Genomic DNA, 18,905 nt, shown 5'->3' on the forward strand with positions numbered 1-18,905 from the left:
ACAGATAAAAGTAACAATTATATCTACAGCTAAAACTATCTGAGGCACCTTTTTAAGTTAAACACTGGAAATTACCTCTAGTCCAACCAATGCCAAAGACATGTGAGGATGTCCCCTTAATAATTACCTGCTTTGTAACAGAGACAAGCAGTGTTTCAGTATTACCTTTTAATTGTTCTTCAGAATTAGGACATTCTTCATTTCCCTTTTTTAATCCCCAGTGCAGTTAACTGAATTAATCATAATCTTCGATTCAGAATGCACTATCTTTATTGGTCTGTGCAACTCCCTCTTTTCATTTGTTTTAATAATAATCCAACCAGCAATTTTAAATACCTAAACTTCAAAAGGCATTTATACCCTAAGTATTTACAGCTTAAGTATTTACACCTGAAGAACTGATGCTGAAGCTGAAACTCCAATACTTCAGCCACCTGATGTGAAGAACTGACTCACTGGAAAAGACCCTGATTCTGGGAAAGATTGAGGGCAGGAGGAGAAGGGGACGACAGAGGATGAGATGGTTAGATGGCATTACTGACTCAACGGATATGAGTTTTAGCAAGCTCTGGGAGTTGGTGATGGACAGGGAAGCCTGGCATGCTGCAGTCCACGAGGTCGCAAGAAGTCGGACACAACTAAGCAACTGAACTGAACTGAAACTGTAACAAGCATTCATGAACTCATCTCTCTGTAAAAAAGAGAGGGCCTGGGCCATAATCTACTCTACGCATGAGGCAGCTGGACTATTCTAGGACCTGCCTCCCTTCACCCAATGAAACCATTTCATGAACCCTGTGCTCTTCACTCACTTGATTGCTTCCTTCACATGTGCCGCTTCATCCACATGTATCCCTAAAGAGTGTCTTTTAAAATTCTGTTTCTAACATAAAAATGACATTCTATATTGTCATCTTTCTTGACTTATTTATATACTGCTATGAATCATTCATAATGTTTAATGTGTCACTAATGCTTTTAATATTCCACTGTAGCTATTATCACATTGATTCACCCCCTTTCCTGTCTGATTAGTGTATGATTTGCTCCCAGGTTTCTGCTATTGTGAAATTGTGCTATGAACATTTTTCTGCATGTCCCTCCTGAACATGTGCAAGAATGTCTTGAGTATGTACATAGGAGAAAATGCTAGTTTTCCAAAGTGATTACACTGATTTACATTCCCACCAGAAATCTAGCATATCCTGGGACCTACGTTTTCTTCTAGCTTAGGTATCAGCTGACCTTCTCTCTCTCTCCCCCCTCTTCTTTTTAATTTTTTAACGGTTTATTCATTTATTGGCTGCTCTGTGTCTTAGTTGCAGCATATGGGATCTAGTTCCCTGACCAGGGATTGAACCCATGCTTCGTGCATTGGTAGCGCAGGGTCTTAAACACTGGACCACCGGGAAGTCCCTCTCCCTTTCTTTTTTCCTTTCTATTATTTATTCATTGCCACTTCCATGGGTTCAAAACAGTAACTCTGAGAGGTCTTGATTCACATTTCTTTGACCACTAAAGACACTGAACCTCTCTTCATATTCATTGTTTGCTCTTTCACTAAAAGCCTGATGGTGTATTTTAGCCACTTCACTCACTGATCTGAGCTGTTTATATATTCTAGATACTAATTCTTGGGCAAGTGTGAATACTATAAATATCTTCTCCCAGTTTGTAACTATCAAGTTTAATTTAAGTTACCTTTAGGTTTACAAAATGTTATTAATTTTAAGAATTAGATTTATCACTTTTCTTTCATAATCATAGTCATTTTAGTCGGTCTTTTCACAACCAGCTCCATCAGTTTAACAAATTTTTTTTCTCCTTGAAGGTCTAAAATATACTACTCTATGCAGATTTAATTTTTTATTTTGACATTTAAGCCTTTAAAATTTTGTAGCTGATTCTTTTGTTTACGGCTATGAGATAGGAATCCAATTCCATCCTTTTCCAAATAGAAATCATTTTTTTCCAGCTACATTACATGACCACCTGCCCTAATCACCTGACATGCCCCTCTGTCATGCACCAAAGGTCCAAACATATATGTACTTGCTTGGGGGCTCCATTCCATCGGTCAAGTTGTCTGTACCCGAGTCAATTATTATAAAAACTTCATAGTATCTCCTATTTTGAGTGAAATAAACTTTACCTTTCTTGAGTTGTCTGTTTTGATTTCAATATGGATTTATACTGGCTTCAAAGAAGGGGAAGGGCTGGGTGGAAGGTTCTTTCTATGATTTGGAAGTCTGTTTAAAGCATGGATATCTGCTCCTTGGATTTCTGGTAGCATTTGCCTCGCCTGTAAAGCCACCTGGGTCAGGATGTTTACCTTTTGTTTCCATTTCTGTAACAGTTACAGAACTAGGCAAGCTTTTCAATTCTTGAATCAGCTCTGGTAAGTTATATTTTTCTCACAACTTTTCCATTTCATTTGTTTAAAAAAAAAAAGAAACAAGTACTGCCATTTAAGTCGTGGGAAAGAAGAAGAGAACCCAACTGTTCATTCCCATCTCATCCTCTCACAGCCAGGAGCCTCACTTGCCTCAGACTAATAATGCTGCTATATGCAAGAGTCACAGTGACACCCATCCAAAATTACCACTCCACACCCACACACAGGGCTTCTCAGTCTTGCTCCTTTCCCTCTAAATTTCCTCTGCATTTGATCTCGGAGGAAGAAGCCAGTAACGACACTAGTTCAGCACCCTGGAAAGACCCAGAACTGGATTTACTGATCCTTATAGCACTGAAATTATGATCTTTTTTCCTTTCCCAAACTTTCTATAGTATTGTATTAGTCTTCTAAGTAGCACAATTAATAATACTAAAGGATACTGCCAGAGATGACAAAAGAGTAATTGAACTTTGGTCAAAACAATTTAAATGACTATTTAACTGAGTTCACCATTGAATTCAACATCTTAAAAGCTTCTATTGAGAAATTCTAAACCTCAAAACCAAATCTCAAATAACTATAATGATTAAAATTATCTGAAACATATCCAAGAGTTTATTTAAATTAAATTGACTCTTTCAGCAATTTTACCACTTGAGAAAGTTTTCAGAATGTTTGACAATATGGGATATGAATTAACCATAATTAAAATGCTAATCTGGAGTGTTTTCAAACTCTTCTGTCAAAATTCTATCTCCCCCAAGGCTACCTGCTCCCTTACTCATAAATGTACCACCAAAGAAGAAATTAAATCAGATATTTCAATAATCAATAATCAGAATGTACAGAAGGATGCTGGAAAAAAATAGTGGCACTGAACTTAAGCAATTCCTTATAGTATGTCCTTATATAAATTACCATAAGCCAAAATGGTATCTTAAAGAGCCAAATCATAATTGGCTTTTATTCATTAAGAAAATATTTTTAATATGAGATGAATGAATTTGAATCCAGTTGGTCCCAAAGGTATCAAGAATCCCCATTATAACCTCAGTTAGCTGCAAACAAGCCATCAGGTAAGACTGTAGAAATTTCATTAATGCCTGACAACCTTTATTTTTCTCTTCTTCGTTTGTAGTTTCTCAATGTTTCCTCTCCTTTAGTACTACACAGAATAAAACTGTATATTATTGGTTACATTTACTGGACTAAATTTTATGCTCTATATTCTTTATTTCAAAACTGGATATATATAAAAAAGTATTACATTTCTCTGAAGAAGAAAAGCTGATTTGTAAATTACTTGGCCTTTAATGTGATGTTGAAGGAAAAACAACAGAAAAGTCAAACACATATAAAAACTAAAAATGTAAAGTTGTTAATAAGCTAATACCAATTATTCATATTATCTTCTGTATCTAAACAATATCTAAATCTTCAGGCAATGAACTCATGTAAAGAATACAACAAAAATGTCTTTTAGGAAGTTTCTTACTTGTCTCTAGATGCTCCCAGTGCCAAAACAATAGGATCTGCAATCTCTAACATAGACTGGAGAATAGAAGCTACAACAATGAAAAGGATAATACTGAGCAGGAATGCCCGGTGAACAACTTGCAGTTCTATCAGACCAGTCTGCACCGCCAGGATTAACAGCGTAACTCCTTCTGTCATGCCCCTGGAAAAGCGTTCAGAAAAACAAACAGTAATCAGAATCACATTTAATTTTGAGAGAAAATCATCCAAAGGCTTAGACTATTGTTACATATTTCTGCTCTATTCTTAGACAAAACACCTGATCAGAATATTAATGTCAATGTAGTAATATACAATCATAATGTAGCATTATATATGCAAAACATAATAGCTATAATTTCAGCATACAGTGAGGAGAACTAAAGCAATGTCTAAGATAAGTAAAAGTGCTCTAACCAGGCTTTGCTAATGAGCCAGATACCCCTACCATTCTTAGCCACTGTACCCCTAGCCACTGAATTATATACACTTATATTATGAACTGGGCTTCCCAGGTGGTGCTAACGGTTCCTGCCAATGCAGAAGACGTTAAGAGACACAGGTTCCATCCCTGGGTCAGGAAGATCACCTGGAGGAGGAAGTGACAGTCCACTCCAAAGACTCTGGCCAGCTATAGCCCAGAGGATCACAAACAGTCGGACACGACTGAAGCAACTTAGCACGCATATTGTGAACTATCTCCTGATTATAAAATATAGAACCATTAGGTGAATGTCTATAATTTTTGGGTAGGAAATGTCTCTTCAAGAAGTCCATAAGAACCAGAGACATAAATACAAATACTTTTTTTTGAAATTCAATTTCCTTATGGAATATATATACAAAGTCCTAGGACATTTTTATCCTAATGACTTGAATTCTAAAGGATCTGGCAAATAAATGAGAAATGAGCAGAGGACAGGTACAGTTTTCAAATTCACAAATTAGCAAATATTTCAAAGTTTAATATCAAAGTACTGACAAGCTATGTAAAAAAAAATGAGCAGACTAATGTGGAGATGTAAATAGGTAAAACATTTCTGGAGAAGAATCTGCTAATAAACTTAAAATGTACATACCCTTCAATTCAGTAATCTTACTAGTAATTTACCCTATGGATGTAGTACAAAAATTAAGATATATAAAGATTTTTAGGATATACAGATATGAAAAAGTGAATAATGGAACATGTTATGTGTTATGGGGATATGATCAGTAAAATCCAGACTGAAAAATTAAGTAGGACAAACAATCTGATGTCTTCAACAAATAAAATTAAAGGGAAAAAATATAGAGATAACAGGGACCTAAATATTGAAAGAAACTTGAGAGGCACACCCAACCTTTGCAATATGGGCCTTATTTGGATCCTGAGTTGAGCAAACAATATGTTTTTTTAAATTCAGGCAGATAATTCAAGGAAATACAAACACCAACTGGGTATTTGATGTCAAGGAATTCTTCTATTAGAAATAAATGTTCTATTGTAGTTACATTTTTTTTCTAAAAGATTCAGAGGTAAAATAATACTGTATTTGGAATTTGCTCCAAACAAATGCAGTTAGGTTATGGGAAAAAACAGGTGAAATGGATGGGATACACAGCACATGACCCTGGCCACATCACTGGAGATGGGTGCTAGGTACCTACATGAGGGTTCACTTTACTATTTTCTCAACTTTTTTGGTTTAAAATTTTCCTATGTAAGGGTTTTAAGAAAGAGACATGAACAAAGATACTGATAGTAGCATTATTTAAATAGCAAAAAAAAGAGAGATACATTATTTTTGTAATAATATGCATTCATCAAAAAGAATGAGATGTATCTGAATGTATTGACATAAAAACAAAATATAGAAAACCTATCTAACCCATACTGAGTGACAAACTAAAGTATAGAACAATGTGTATAGTATGTGGAAAAGAAAAAAAATATATATATACTTTTCCCTATAAAAAATTTTTAAAATAACCACTTATAGCTCTTATCTTTGTGGAGAGGAAATGAGAAGTAGGAGGAGAAAGTTGTCACTTTCCCTTTAGTGCTCTTTGAATGGTATGAATTCTGTGAACTTAAACAAGAATTATTTTTCTTTCTTGTTCCCAGCCCCTCTTTCCATTATAAAGCTATTAGCTGGGACTGGCAGGAAAATTACGGAGCATGGGTTTTTTTCTTTTCTGTCATCAAAAAACTAATATACAACAAAATAAAAATATCCTCTCAATTTACAAGGTACTCAGCATCCACTACTTCTGAAATACACCATAAAGATTTAAATACTTCAAGAGGTTATGTAAACTTAAATAAATAAAATCAGGAAACCTCTATATTAATTAAGATAACAGGAGTCGTGACAAATTCTAAAGATAGTTTCCTATTACCTGATCTCAGTGATTTAATAACAAATGGAATAACTATTCTGCATCCTCATTAATGTGTCTTTTGAAACTTCAATTGATATAAAAATTATGTTCAAACATAAAAAAAAAATCTTTAAGGGACTATCCAATATAGAAACCTGATTTTAGCAGTGACACAAATTCAGAATGGGAAAAAGCTACCAAAAATCTCTTAAATAAATCTAAGAAAGGAAAGTATCTAATATACATGTTATGTACATACAATAAAAATACAATTTTTATACACAGAAATTTAGGGTTTTTTTTTATAGCATGTTAACCCAAATATAACAACCATTTTCCCCCCAAAAAAGTCCTCAAAATTCCATTTCCTCTAAAATTTATCAACAAAGAAATTCATCATTATTTCTTTAAGTTAGATAAGATTTAAATTTCTAGAGCTGTTCAGAGCAAAGAACTTACCGATTCATGGCAGGATCATTCATGAAAGCTCGGTAACCCTGCAAGTAAAACTTGCAGAGTGTCAGAACACCCAAGGCAACAAAAGAAACCGTGAAGACCAAACCCAAAAGTGAGTAAGGAGTGCTGCAGCATTCAGCAATACTAGAAAAAAAAAGGGGGGGGGGGGGGGATATTGACAGATAAAAATTGTTTCCCTAAAGTTTAAACATCTTAGGCCTTTAAATAACCACAACGTTTGATCTGACCCTCAATGAAAACACCCAAAATCTGAGATGAGATCACCTAACCACTCTGTTAAAATAATTTAAATCCATTCTCATTATTATCCTAACCTCATTTTCTCTTTGGCAAATATTTAGTACATAGCACCAAATCTGAAACAGTCTTTTATTTTTATTTATCTATCATCTCCTCCAAAGGTAGTAAAACTTGAAGGGCCTAAACCTTGTTGAAAGCTTAAGAAATAGATAACTAACATACTGATAATATTCAAAGGAAACGCGTACGGTTGCCCACTTTTCCTTCTGAAAAGCTTTGGCTGTTCAAGCTGATCAGGCGGTACTGCTCATGTGGTTACTCATCGAAACGCCCTCTTGGATCATCCTGTTACAGGCCTGTCCACACTGCGGCTGCCAACCCCACTCCAACAGTGGCTTCCACAGTACTGGCGCTTTACACCTGAACTCATGTTTAGGTAAATGCATTCTTTTTCTGGGTTACTTCAAAAGTTATGTCCAAGAAGACAGCCTAAGACCAATTAAAAATAATTTTAATGTCAATTTTTAATAAGGAGAACTGGACTTACACTAAACCTTGAAAATACTTTCATGTTTTATAGAAATACGTTCAATACTTTCATTGAACACATTAGAAAATAATTTAACAAGTATTTTGCAAATATATGTAACAAATTAATGTACCATTAATTTGGATTTAGCATTTACAAAGCAACTAATAAAAAAGGTTCAAAGCACAGTATCTCAAGTTTTAAAATTTCAGTGATGAATTTCATTTGCACTGATGAGGAATTCATTCAGGCAAATCAGTATCTGCCCTTCACTATACAGCTCCTTGCCTCTGCTACATTTACACAACTGCTTTTAAAGTTACTTTTTATGTGAAAACATCTAATTTCATGTAGATCAGTGTGCATTATGATGCAGAAAAACAAATTTTTTTGGTTTTTCCATTAGGAGCTGATCATGATAGCTCACAGCTAAAGAATAAACAATTTTATGGCATTCTTATAAATCTAATTTCTGCAATGTTTGATAGTTTTCTCAGAAAAATCATTATGTAACATATTTCAACAAATTGCCCAGTAATTTAAAAATATGAGGATCATGACTAAAAATAACACTAAAAATTTTACTTCATTCCCATTGGAAAAGTCTGAAAATTTTACTGTTATGTTCATACAGTTTATTTTTTCTTGTGTCCATCTATATTTAAAGAAATCTTTTACACCCAAACAGTACAATTTAATTACATTTTCAAGAGGAGCACATTCTTTCAGTCTTACTTTAAAAAAGAGTGTGGTGCCATTTTTCAAAACAGTATACTAAAGAACACAAAAGGTTTCAACCTAGCTTTGGGGAAGTGAAAGAGGTCAGGAAATTTATAAAATTTTTCTTCCCTTCTCTCGTCAATGAGACATTTTATTGATTTTAGTTTCTATTTCCTGGCTGCAAAAAATCCCTTCTTTTTGCTTTTCAGTTTGTTTGCTATGTTTTCTTGGTTTGTTTTAGTCAGGGTATTGTGGTAAACTTGAGATCCTTTTTGTAAGTTAACTTGTCCTTTGACAAGGGAACACACACACACAAACTGGCACACAAGACCATCAAGTACGAAGACAGGCTTACAGAGATACACATTAAAGAACCACATGGGAACTTCTCTATTACAAACTAAAACATTCTTATACTGAGAAGCAGAAATCTATCCTATGTATGGAAAAGGAATAGAGAAGAAAATTATTTGGCAAGATGTCTAAGCCTCACCTAAAATCTCAGCATTATTTTCTTACTCCATAAGCTCGAACGCATTCACAGCTTTTAGATTTGCTAAGCCTCTTAAACTATACTATGCTTCATTTGATCGTGCTTCACAATGGATAATAATCTGGTTTAAAACAAGACCAATCGCAGCCCACATTTAGGTTATCCTAACCACAAAACTATATATCTCTCTTTCCCTTTAAATTCAGTTACTTTCTGGATCATTTTAAAACTCTGCATAAAATTTCCCTAATACTTAAAAACAAGTAACAGTGCAACTTAATAACATGCTGGCCATTAAAACATATTTGATATCAATTTATACCGTGTTATATAGAAGCTACTTTCTAATTAAAAGTCTCAGCACAAAATCTGACTCAATACCAATAAGTTATTTTATTTGTCAAAATAGGTATCACCCCATGTCATCTACACATTTAACTTCGTAATGTTTTCAATCTTAACAAGTAACCTGCTCCTTAAAGAGAATCAATCTGTCCTAAGCTTCTCCTCCCAGAAACCACTTAGTGCACGGTACACCATCATTTTGGATGGCTGGGAAACTAACTAGTGGCTCTATTAACTAAAATTCAAAACTTATATTCGCCTATATTTACTTCCCAGGAGGAGTTTCTTTCTTGCCTTTTAAAGTGTTTCCTTTTAAAGAGTCAGGGAACGAAGATGTAGACACATCTGCCAGATTCTGAGGGCTTGAGGTGGAAAATTCAGAAAAGGAAAAGGACAAACGTCTAGATAAGCTCACAGACAGGTGGAAAATGGACTCTAAAGACTGAAGATTTTTAAAAAATAATTTACCTTAAAAACCAAGTGTTAAAAAAAAAAACAACCAAGTGTTAGAATTCCTTTCAATTAAACAGCAAAGTACTATGATATACTCATTTTATCATTATTTGACTCTATCTCAACAATGAAGGAAAACATCAAAAATAACGGGGCAGGGAATTCCTTGGCGGTCCAGTAGTTAGAATTCTGTGTTTTCCCTGCCCAGGGTGCAGGTTCACTTCCTGGTTGGGGAACCAAGATCCCACAAGCTGAGCAGTATGGCTCAAAAAAAAAAAAAAAGGGTATAGTGAAAGTGTATACACAGTCATAGGATTTGGACTCAGATGGGGTTTGAATGTCAAAACCCCTTCTTCTGGCACTGTCACCTGGGGCAAGTTATTCTTGGTACAGTTTCCTCAGCTCTAAAATGGTAATGAGAATAAAAGCACCTTTCTTGGAGGGTTGCTATAAAAGTGAGTGTGAGTAACTGCTTAATAGTGTGGCTGGCACATACTGTTGTTGTTCAGTCACTAAGTCATGTCTGATTCTTTGCGACCCCATGAATTGCAGCACACCTGGCTTCCCTGTCCATCATCAGCTCGCAGAGCTTGCTCAAATTCATGTCCATCGAGTTGGGGATGCCATCGAACCATCTCATCCTGTCGTCCCCTTATGCCCCTGCCTTCAATCTTTCTCAGCATCAGGGTCTTTTCCAATGAGTCAGCTCTTTGCATCAGGTGACCAAAGTATTCGGGTTTCAGCTTCAGCATCAGTCCTTCCAATGAATATTCAGGATTGACTGGTTTGATCTCCTCAATGTCCAAGGGACTGTCAAGAGTCTTCTCCAGCACCACAGTTCAAAAGCATCAATTCTTTGGTGCTCAGCCTTCTTTATGGTCCAACTCTCACATCCATACATGACTACTGGAAAAACCATAGCTTTGACTAAATGGACCTTTGTCAGCAAAGCGATGTTTCTGCTTTTTAAAACACTGTGTAGGTTTGTCACAGCTATTCTTCTAAGGAGCAAGGATCTTTTAATATCATGGATCTGCATTGATTCTGGAGCCCAAGAAAATGAAATCGGACACTGTTTCCATGTTTTCCCCATCTATTTGCATTGAAGTGATGAGACCCCAAAGCCATGATCTTTGTTTTTTGAATGTTGAGTTCTAAGTCAGCTCTTTCATTCTCTTCTTTCACCTTCATTGAGAGGTTCTTTAGTTCCTTTTCACTTTCCACCATTAAAGTGGTATTATCTGCATATCTGAGGTTGTTGATATCTCTCCCAGCAATCTGGATTCCAGCCTTTGAGTCATTCAGCCCAGCATTTCGTATGATATGCTCTGCATATAAGTTAAATAAGCAGGGTGAACCAACATACAGCCTTGACATACTCCTTTCCCAATTTGGAACCAGTCCGTTGTTACATGTCCAGTTCTAACTGTAGCTTCTTGTCCTCCACACAGGTTTTTCAGGAGGCAGGTAACGTGGTCTGGTATGTCCATTTACATATTAAATACTCAATAAAAGTAATAGCTATTTTTAGAACGCATTTCTTTTCCAATAGTTTAACATGAAGTCGAAAAAACATTTTTACAGTTTGTGACATCCCTTTCCACAAATCATTTGCTGTACTATGGTCCACAGTGTGGCCAAATAAACCAACATTATTGTATTATCACGTCCTTGCACTGCGAGACCTAGGCATCTGCTGAGTGAAAATCCCATTTTAATTACACATGAAACACTATAAAAAGACTGACAAAAGTTAATTTGCAACACTTAACTATTCCTGGATCAAAGTTTTCTCTTCCTAAGGCTATATATAGTGTCATACGCTCTAATTAATTACCTTGTCAGGAAAAGGAAAAGAAGCCTCTCTCGTGAGGCAGGCTGATCTCGAGTACTGAAGTAGGAGTAGATCTGAAGAGCAAATAAGACGAGCCAGAAAACCATGAACAATACAGGGACTACCAGCTGATTCCACAGGGACATTCCCAAGGCTAGAAGGCCATACACCTCCACTACCTGAGTAAGAAAATAAGACAGGAAAACATCTTTTATCACTTCAATAAACACATTTAAACACAAAAGTGTTTAACCTGCAGTACTTAAAAACTGAATTGCTTTTCTTTTCTTACATATTCAGATAAATTCCTCCAAAGTCAGCTCTATGCATACAATTAGAAAATAGCGAGTCTTTTTTAATCGACTAATTTTACATTATTATTAGCAGTTGACACACACTCATCAAAGGGCAACAGCACACTGCCCTGACAGTTCAGGAATAATGTCAAGATAGAGTCACATTTGGAGGGAAACTACATCACAGGCAGTTTGAAGAAGTTTGGCAAACTTATGTCGAATCAAAATTAGCAGAACTAGTGTAAACAATGGGCTTCCCAGGTAGCACAGTGCTAAACAATCTGCCTGCCAATACAGGAGACAGCAGAGACTTGGGTTCCATCCCTGGGTCGGGGAGATCCCCTGGAATAGGAAATGGCAACCCAGTCCAGTATTCCTGCTTGGAAGATTCCATGAACAGAGGAGCCTGGCGGGCTACATACAGTTCATGGGGCGCAAAGAACTAGACGCGATTAAGCGATGGAACATAGAACACCGCATAGTGTGAACAATGCAATACTGCTTGAGGGGCTGGGAAGAAGGGAAAGACAAGAATCTTCCAGAGTTTATTCAGGAATGTCATGGATGAGAAGTAGTTTGACGGAAGATAGAATAATCACTGGAGAAGTTAACTCTCTTCTGCAGCGAAGACAGTTTAGAAAGTCTTTTCCCCCAGATAAATTAATTCCCCTTGCTCCTACTGTGCATTTATTAAGGAACATTTCTCAAATGATTTCGTTTGCCAAGTGCATTAACACCAGGAAAAAAGCTATACCTAAAAAAAGTTTACTAAGTTACTATAAGTTAATAAATTAGCTGTCTAGTATATAAAACAATTTCATATGAGATTGATAAGAAGGAATTCTCATAACCTGATTCAGCCTAAGAGTACAGATGGTTACCAAGTTTCTGGAGTGATCAAGACAGGGACCAGATCCTGGTAACACAACAGAGTTCTGCCAGGTAGATTACAAACTCTAACCTAAGCAGCCAACAGTCTTGCTAGAAGGCTCAATGTGATTCCAGAATGTTTCCATAACTGTAAAGACCTTAAATGAAAATATACTGACTTGCAGATTATTCTCAACTTTTCCATCTGTAAATCAAATGCTTTTTCTAAAACTGAATCAAGAGTAACCCCTATTTTTCCTCACTTGGAAGATAATGAGAGAAAACAAAGTGTCTAGCTTGCTGCAAAATTATTTATTTGCAGCAAACTGATTACTGAGAGGCATGGTACTTTTCCTCCTTTCCATTCAAGGAAAAGACCACTAAATTATCTGACAGTTTCTATTTCTTGCCTATCCAATTCTTTCTAGGTCATGAATTTCATAACCTGTATTTTATTTCCAACTATGACACTTAGTGATACATGAACCTTACGACAAACAAGAAGGTAAACATGACACTTAAAACAGAGGCTTTGTCCTTAGGGTAATTAAATAAACAATTGAGTATCCAAGCAATATTTACTGAATATCTACTGCTCCTTACAAACTAGGGTAGCACCACAAGATCGAATTCAAATAAAAAATACATAAATATGTCATCCTCACTCTGAATACAACAAACCTTCCCCATGAAGGACCTCTTTAATGAGACTGTGGAAAAAAAAAAAAAAGATTTTATCTTCTTTGGAAGATCTACTTTCAGGAAACGTTGCTCAAGTTGATCGTTATGGAAGATGAAGATATCAGGAGAATCAGGCTAACGTCAAGAGCTTACAGAATTTTCCTGGGAAATCTGCCTTTGGGGCCACAACAATAAGGAAAGGACTCACTTAGCAGTATCAGTATGGTTAGTCTGAAAGCTTCCCGTATCTCAAGGTCATGTACACAGTAAAGAGGCAGAAGAGAATATTTTAATACTCTCTTCATACCAATGTCAATTTTAAGAGCTATTCTATATACTGAAACTTACTGATTAAATTAAATACAACTATTTCTTTCCTGAATACCAACTGTTTGTGACTGGAAACAATCCGTTTGAGAGCAAAGACTGAAAAAAGTCAGAGAGACAGAAGCACATTATGTTGGCAAAATCAGTCCAAGCACCACATCTAAATGAAATCTGTCATATCACGGCCCAGAACTACTTAATGTCTTGGTTTAAATAAATAAATGTAAGGAAAATACATTAGTCACAGCAGGACTATATCAGGAAAAAAAAACATGAACTGACCTCTACATATTCAATTCTATATCACTCCTGTCTTTGTCATAGTAGTTACCACCAAACGTCATCTGCCTGGCACTGAACTCATTCAAATCTAATGGCTACCCTACATGCTAGCTCCAACAGTTATTTTAGTTCTATCTTTCAGATAAGTGAACGTAAGTGATTAACCCTAGGTTACACAGCTAGTAAACAGCAGCAGCAGAGTGAAAACTCAGACTGACTACATCCAGATGAACTTACTTCACTTTACTCCTTCTCAACAGAACTTAAGAATCTCAGATGCTCCTAATTGTGTTGAAAACAGTTACTATTTTCCAAGTGTCAAACATAATGTTACCACAACCATGACTGTGAAATACAAGTGAACTAAATCTTTAATATACTTAATATTTATGTAGAATTTTATCTACAGTCTTACCTGAACCAACTCTCTGTATGCAGACTTGGCAAGGTTATAAGGTACTAGAAGGTTAGACCCAAGAAAGTAGAGAACTTCCAAACCAGTAAAAATCATAGCAAATTTGTTGATGATAACAATTGTCTCCAGAGGAACAAGGCAGAGGCGTGCTAGCAGAGGAAGCATGTGAGCTGAAAAGAGCCAAATCTGCTTCGTTTTCATGACACAGGAGCATAACGTACACACCACCAGCTGACCTAAAATGAGGGGGGTAGAAGGCATTTTAGATTTGGTATCCACAAAATAAAAACACTGTCGATAATGATGATGACACAGCTTTTGAAGGAGTCTAATTAGGATCTCTTAGATAATATTTTAAATCAAATTTTAATGTCACTTGACCATAATTAAATGTTCACATATCCTGTGAATTTTGAGCACCAGTTCCCTAGGGCTGATCTGAGAAAAGCAGCACAAATATCCACTGGTCTGTATCTCACTCCAGATGGCATATATAACATGGAAATTTTTTAAAATTTCTAATTCAATATTACAATAATTCAGTTACAACTAAATACATTTAGCCCCTTTTATAAAGGCCCTCAATATTTAACTGTTCTAGTCTAGAGGTGAAAGTATAAAACCCAAGAGATACAATAACTTGTCTGAAATCATGCTGTGACAAGACTTATTCTGAGGTTTTCAATCTTTAACTGCTCTTATAGGACCATGCAAGCCTTCCCGTATGGCTCAATAGTGAAAAATTGAAACTCAAAAAGTTTAAACAACAAATTCTTACAGAGGACTGTGTATGATTATAGAAAGTTAGGAAGTACAGAGAAGTAAAAAGGAAAAAAACAATCCATCTCCTACAATCCTGTCACCTAAGTTAGGACTGTTCAGGTCTTGGGTTTATTACATAAAACACTGCATGCAAAGCTGTAGTATTTTATCTGAAACCTAGGCAGTGCTCAAAAAGAGTTATCCATATTATTTATTACCTTTTCAGTTTATTCTATGCATGATTATACACAAATGTTTTATATAAAGAAGATTATAATGTACATATAATCAGCTTTTTTCATTTAAAATATATTATGCATATACCTAACTAATAAATATATGTATGTGTGTGTGTATATATAAATATATATGGGCTTTTTTTTTTAGTTAAAAAAACTGAACACATATGACAATATTAGCACTTGACTACTTTCAAATATTTGACAATTATAAAATGCTTTGTTATGAATAAGCTTGTATATTTATGACATCCTTGTATAAACTACTTGGAGGACATTTCCTAATGTTTTCTAGTCTAAATTCCTATAAGCGGGATTACTGAGTCAGAGGAAACATTTGTTTAAAGCTTTTGAAATATATGTCAACTGCTCTACAGAAACAAAACACCCAGTGTACAGGGCGCCCCTTTTTCCACCTATCTGCCAACAGTGAAAATAATTTAAGAAAAGGAAGGGCAGAAATATTTCCTAATATTTTTTTAAATTTCTCTTCTGTCCATCACCAGTAGCACTAAACATTACCAGTAAGTATATAAAGCAATTGCAATTTTTGACAAAATGTTTGTTCACATTCTTTGCTTATTCTACTAGGATATGTAGACTTCTATTGTTTAAACAAAATATTAACCTCCTTTATCATATAATTGTATTTTCCCTATCTGTCATTGGAATATATTAGTAACTTTTTTCTCTTATAATATAGAAGTTTTTATTATAAAGAGTCAAATCTATCCACCTTTTTAACAGTTTCTACTTTTGGTGCCATGGTTAATTACATGGCTCCCCCATACTCAAGGTTATACAAGTAACCACCTATTTTTTCTTTTTTCTTTAATTAAAAAATTAACATATTTGGCAATTGTTTTACAATAAGATAAAAAGCAAAGCTTAAGTTTGCTTTTTCAGATGTGTAGTTAGCGGTCTCAAAACTAGCTACTGGAATCAACCAATTCTTTTCTCATTAATTTGAAATGCCATTTTGGTATACTGCAAAATCATCAGTGTATTTGTGTCTGTGTTGGAACTTGCTTTTTTTTTTTTTTTTTTTTTTCAGTGATCTTCTCTGATTACAGTACACACTATTCCATTTCATTGACTGGACAAGTCTCCTCTCATTACTCCTCTCAGAATTTCTCAGAAACTCTTGAACACGTTTTCTTCCAAATTAAGAATTAGTCAAATTCTCTTCCTTCTTGCCAATGAAAAGCAAAACAAAATATATGTTTTTTACCATCTTATTCATGCTTTTTTTTGGGGGGGGGGGGCGCACTGCAGAGCATGTGGTACTTCCCTGAGCAGGGACTGAACCCACACCCCCTGCACTGGAAGCACAGAATCTTAACTACTGGACCACCAGTGAAGTCCTTACTAATCCTTTATTCCATTTTTAAATTTTTTACTGGAATATGCTGATTTCAAATCAACATTTTTGTATTTTAATTTGTGTTCTATTCATATTATTGTTAGAAGAATACAAAATTGGCAACCATTTTTATATAAAGCTGAAAATTTCTTAACAATCTACTATACTGTATGTAACATATGTGGTATTTTTCTCCCACAAAGTATTAATTTTAGTCTTTAAAGAACTGATACTCAAATCACAAGAAAAACATTCATAAAGGTATGAAAAAAGAAAAACCCATAAAAATGAAAAAAAACTGAGAAGAGAGGCCACTTAATAAGTCAACACAATTTTAAGGGATAGAAAACAGCGATTAGGCCACTAGTCCTTCCCCACCCCGGGAAGACTGAAGTTTGCTCTTTGAAAAGGCTGAACAGGCTCCTGGACACTGTGCCACCCAGAGCCGAGCTGAGGTGCAGCACCCAAATGAAAACAGATTAAAAGTCTGCACCCACAAAGATGACAGCTCTCTAGGTCTCCAAACACTGCTGCCACACTTGCTGCCATTCAGCTCTTGTCCCTGGCCACAGTCCCCCCTACAGGAGACAGATTCTTCTTCGGGAAACTGACCCAAGTCCAGGGAAAAGACTACAAATATGCACACTTACCGGGTCCCCCCAATAAGGGTCAGTCCCACCTGAACACCAACTGTGAAAAACACCAGTTGGTATGCCTTAAAGAGATTACAACTGGCAACTTAATAATTCACTTTAATACAAATGACAATAGAAGGATATTTAGGTAATAACCAGGTGATTCTAATTCAGGCTTAAGAACTACTGCTGTCCCATATAAGGCAAAGACCAAAACAAAGACAAAAAGAATCTCAGACAAAATGGAAAGAATGCAAGGAACAAAAGAGAGCTTCAAAGTAAATAATCTAAGAAATTAAGAAGACTGTCACAATAGAAAGAAAACAAACTCCAGAATATTTTTTTTTAAAAAATGACAAAAAAAGTTGGGAAATCTCAGAAAGTAAAACAAAAAACAGAGAGAGAAAAAGGAAAATAGAACAGTAAGAAAGTTAGGGGTTCGATGTGGAAGAAAGCTTATCCAATTAAAAGGATTTCCAGAAAGGGACAAAAGAGAAAACAGCAGGGAAGAAATTACAGTGAGTTGAATGGAGAGAAGCTGGACAGGAGAGGAGTACAGGAAAGAGGAGATTTTCATCATAATATTGTGGCATCATCCCCAATAAGTTTTTAAAATTGTGTTTATTTCTTGACTTTTAAAAGTAAGTATTTTCTTTGATTAAAAAATTAGCTGAAACTCTGAAAAAATACTTAAGAGAAAGTGCTTTAATACTAGGAATACTTATGAATTTTCATTTTGGCATCTTACTTTCACTGTACTCATAGCTATGATATTTAAAGTTCCTTGTTCCGCATGATGCAAACTTCCTCTAAGCTCTGAAAGTTGCCACAAGTCTAGGCCAGCACATTCAGTTCTCAGCTCTGAAGTTAGAGGCTTCATTTATCCTCTTTGACAGAAGAGTATGACTCATATGCTATGATTCTCTTGAAGGGAAGACCACTTCTCTTACTTAGGTGAAAGAAGAAAGGAGTCATACTGTTAGTGGAAATCTTTCCGATAGCTCCAGAAGTTGTTCAACTTGATATGCCTATTCCAACTGACAATTCTGAATAAAACAAAATCACAATGTACTCTGGATTTCAGGATTCCTTAAGAACTATCTCCAAGAAGTTCATAACCCTAAGAAAGAATGGCATAGTCATATTACTTAGTTTTTCATTAAAAGTTTATCAGTGAAATGGAAGAAAAGGAATAGAAAGCTACTTTAAAATCAAAGTCTAAAGAAAAAAATGCTACTTAATAATTTATGGATTTCCAGTTAATTGAATCTTGGCTGGGTGAACACGCTATCATAAGCACTGATGGGAAAAATTTAGGGAAATATACAGATTTACACTAAATCAAAACCATCACAGAATCAAAGAAAACACTTCGAGTTTTCGAATCAGGCAAATATTTTCATACTTGATGCAAATATTACCACTATTGAATATGTGGTAATATTTGGATGTTACCACTATTGAATACAGCCATGGGATATGGTCATAAAGCAACATTGTTTTTGTGTTCTACTCTCCTAAAAAGCCACTCGTTGAAGCTGAGTGTTCTCCTGCCCCTATAAGGCAAGTTTCATAACTTTTCTAAACTAGTACAGTTTGCACAATCTGATCTAATCTAATCTCAGTCGACTCAAACAAAGCTCTGCTTTAGAGTTGAAGGATTGCCT

At 35.4% G+C, this 18,905-nt stretch overlaps 1 protein-coding gene across 6 annotated transcripts in view; it reads right to left on the reverse strand.

Moving 5' to 3' along the window:
- Window positions 1-18,905, reverse strand: part of RNF145 (ring finger protein 145) — a 59,920-nt gene that overhangs the window by 8,747 nt on the left and 32,268 nt on the right. For all 6 annotated transcript variants that reach the window (XM_070465723.1, XM_070465722.1, XM_020903304.2 and 3 more), the window contains 4 exons: window positions 14,240-14,475; window positions 11,372-11,547; window positions 6,737-6,877; window positions 3,894-4,076 (listed from right to left, as the gene is read on the reverse strand). In XM_070465723.1, coding sequence (XP_070321824.1) covers window positions 3,894-4,076; window positions 6,737-6,877; window positions 11,372-11,547; window positions 14,240-14,475 — 736 coding nt within the window. The remainder of the gene's footprint in view (window positions 1-3,893; window positions 4,077-6,736; window positions 6,878-11,371; window positions 11,548-14,239; window positions 14,476-18,905) is intronic.

Source organism: Odocoileus virginianus, chromosome 3, assembly GCF_023699985.2.
Source record: "Odocoileus virginianus isolate 20LAN1187 ecotype Illinois chromosome 3, Ovbor_1.2, whole genome shotgun sequence".
NCBI classification, from domain to species: Eukaryota; Metazoa; Chordata; class Mammalia; order Artiodactyla; family Cervidae; genus Odocoileus; species Odocoileus virginianus.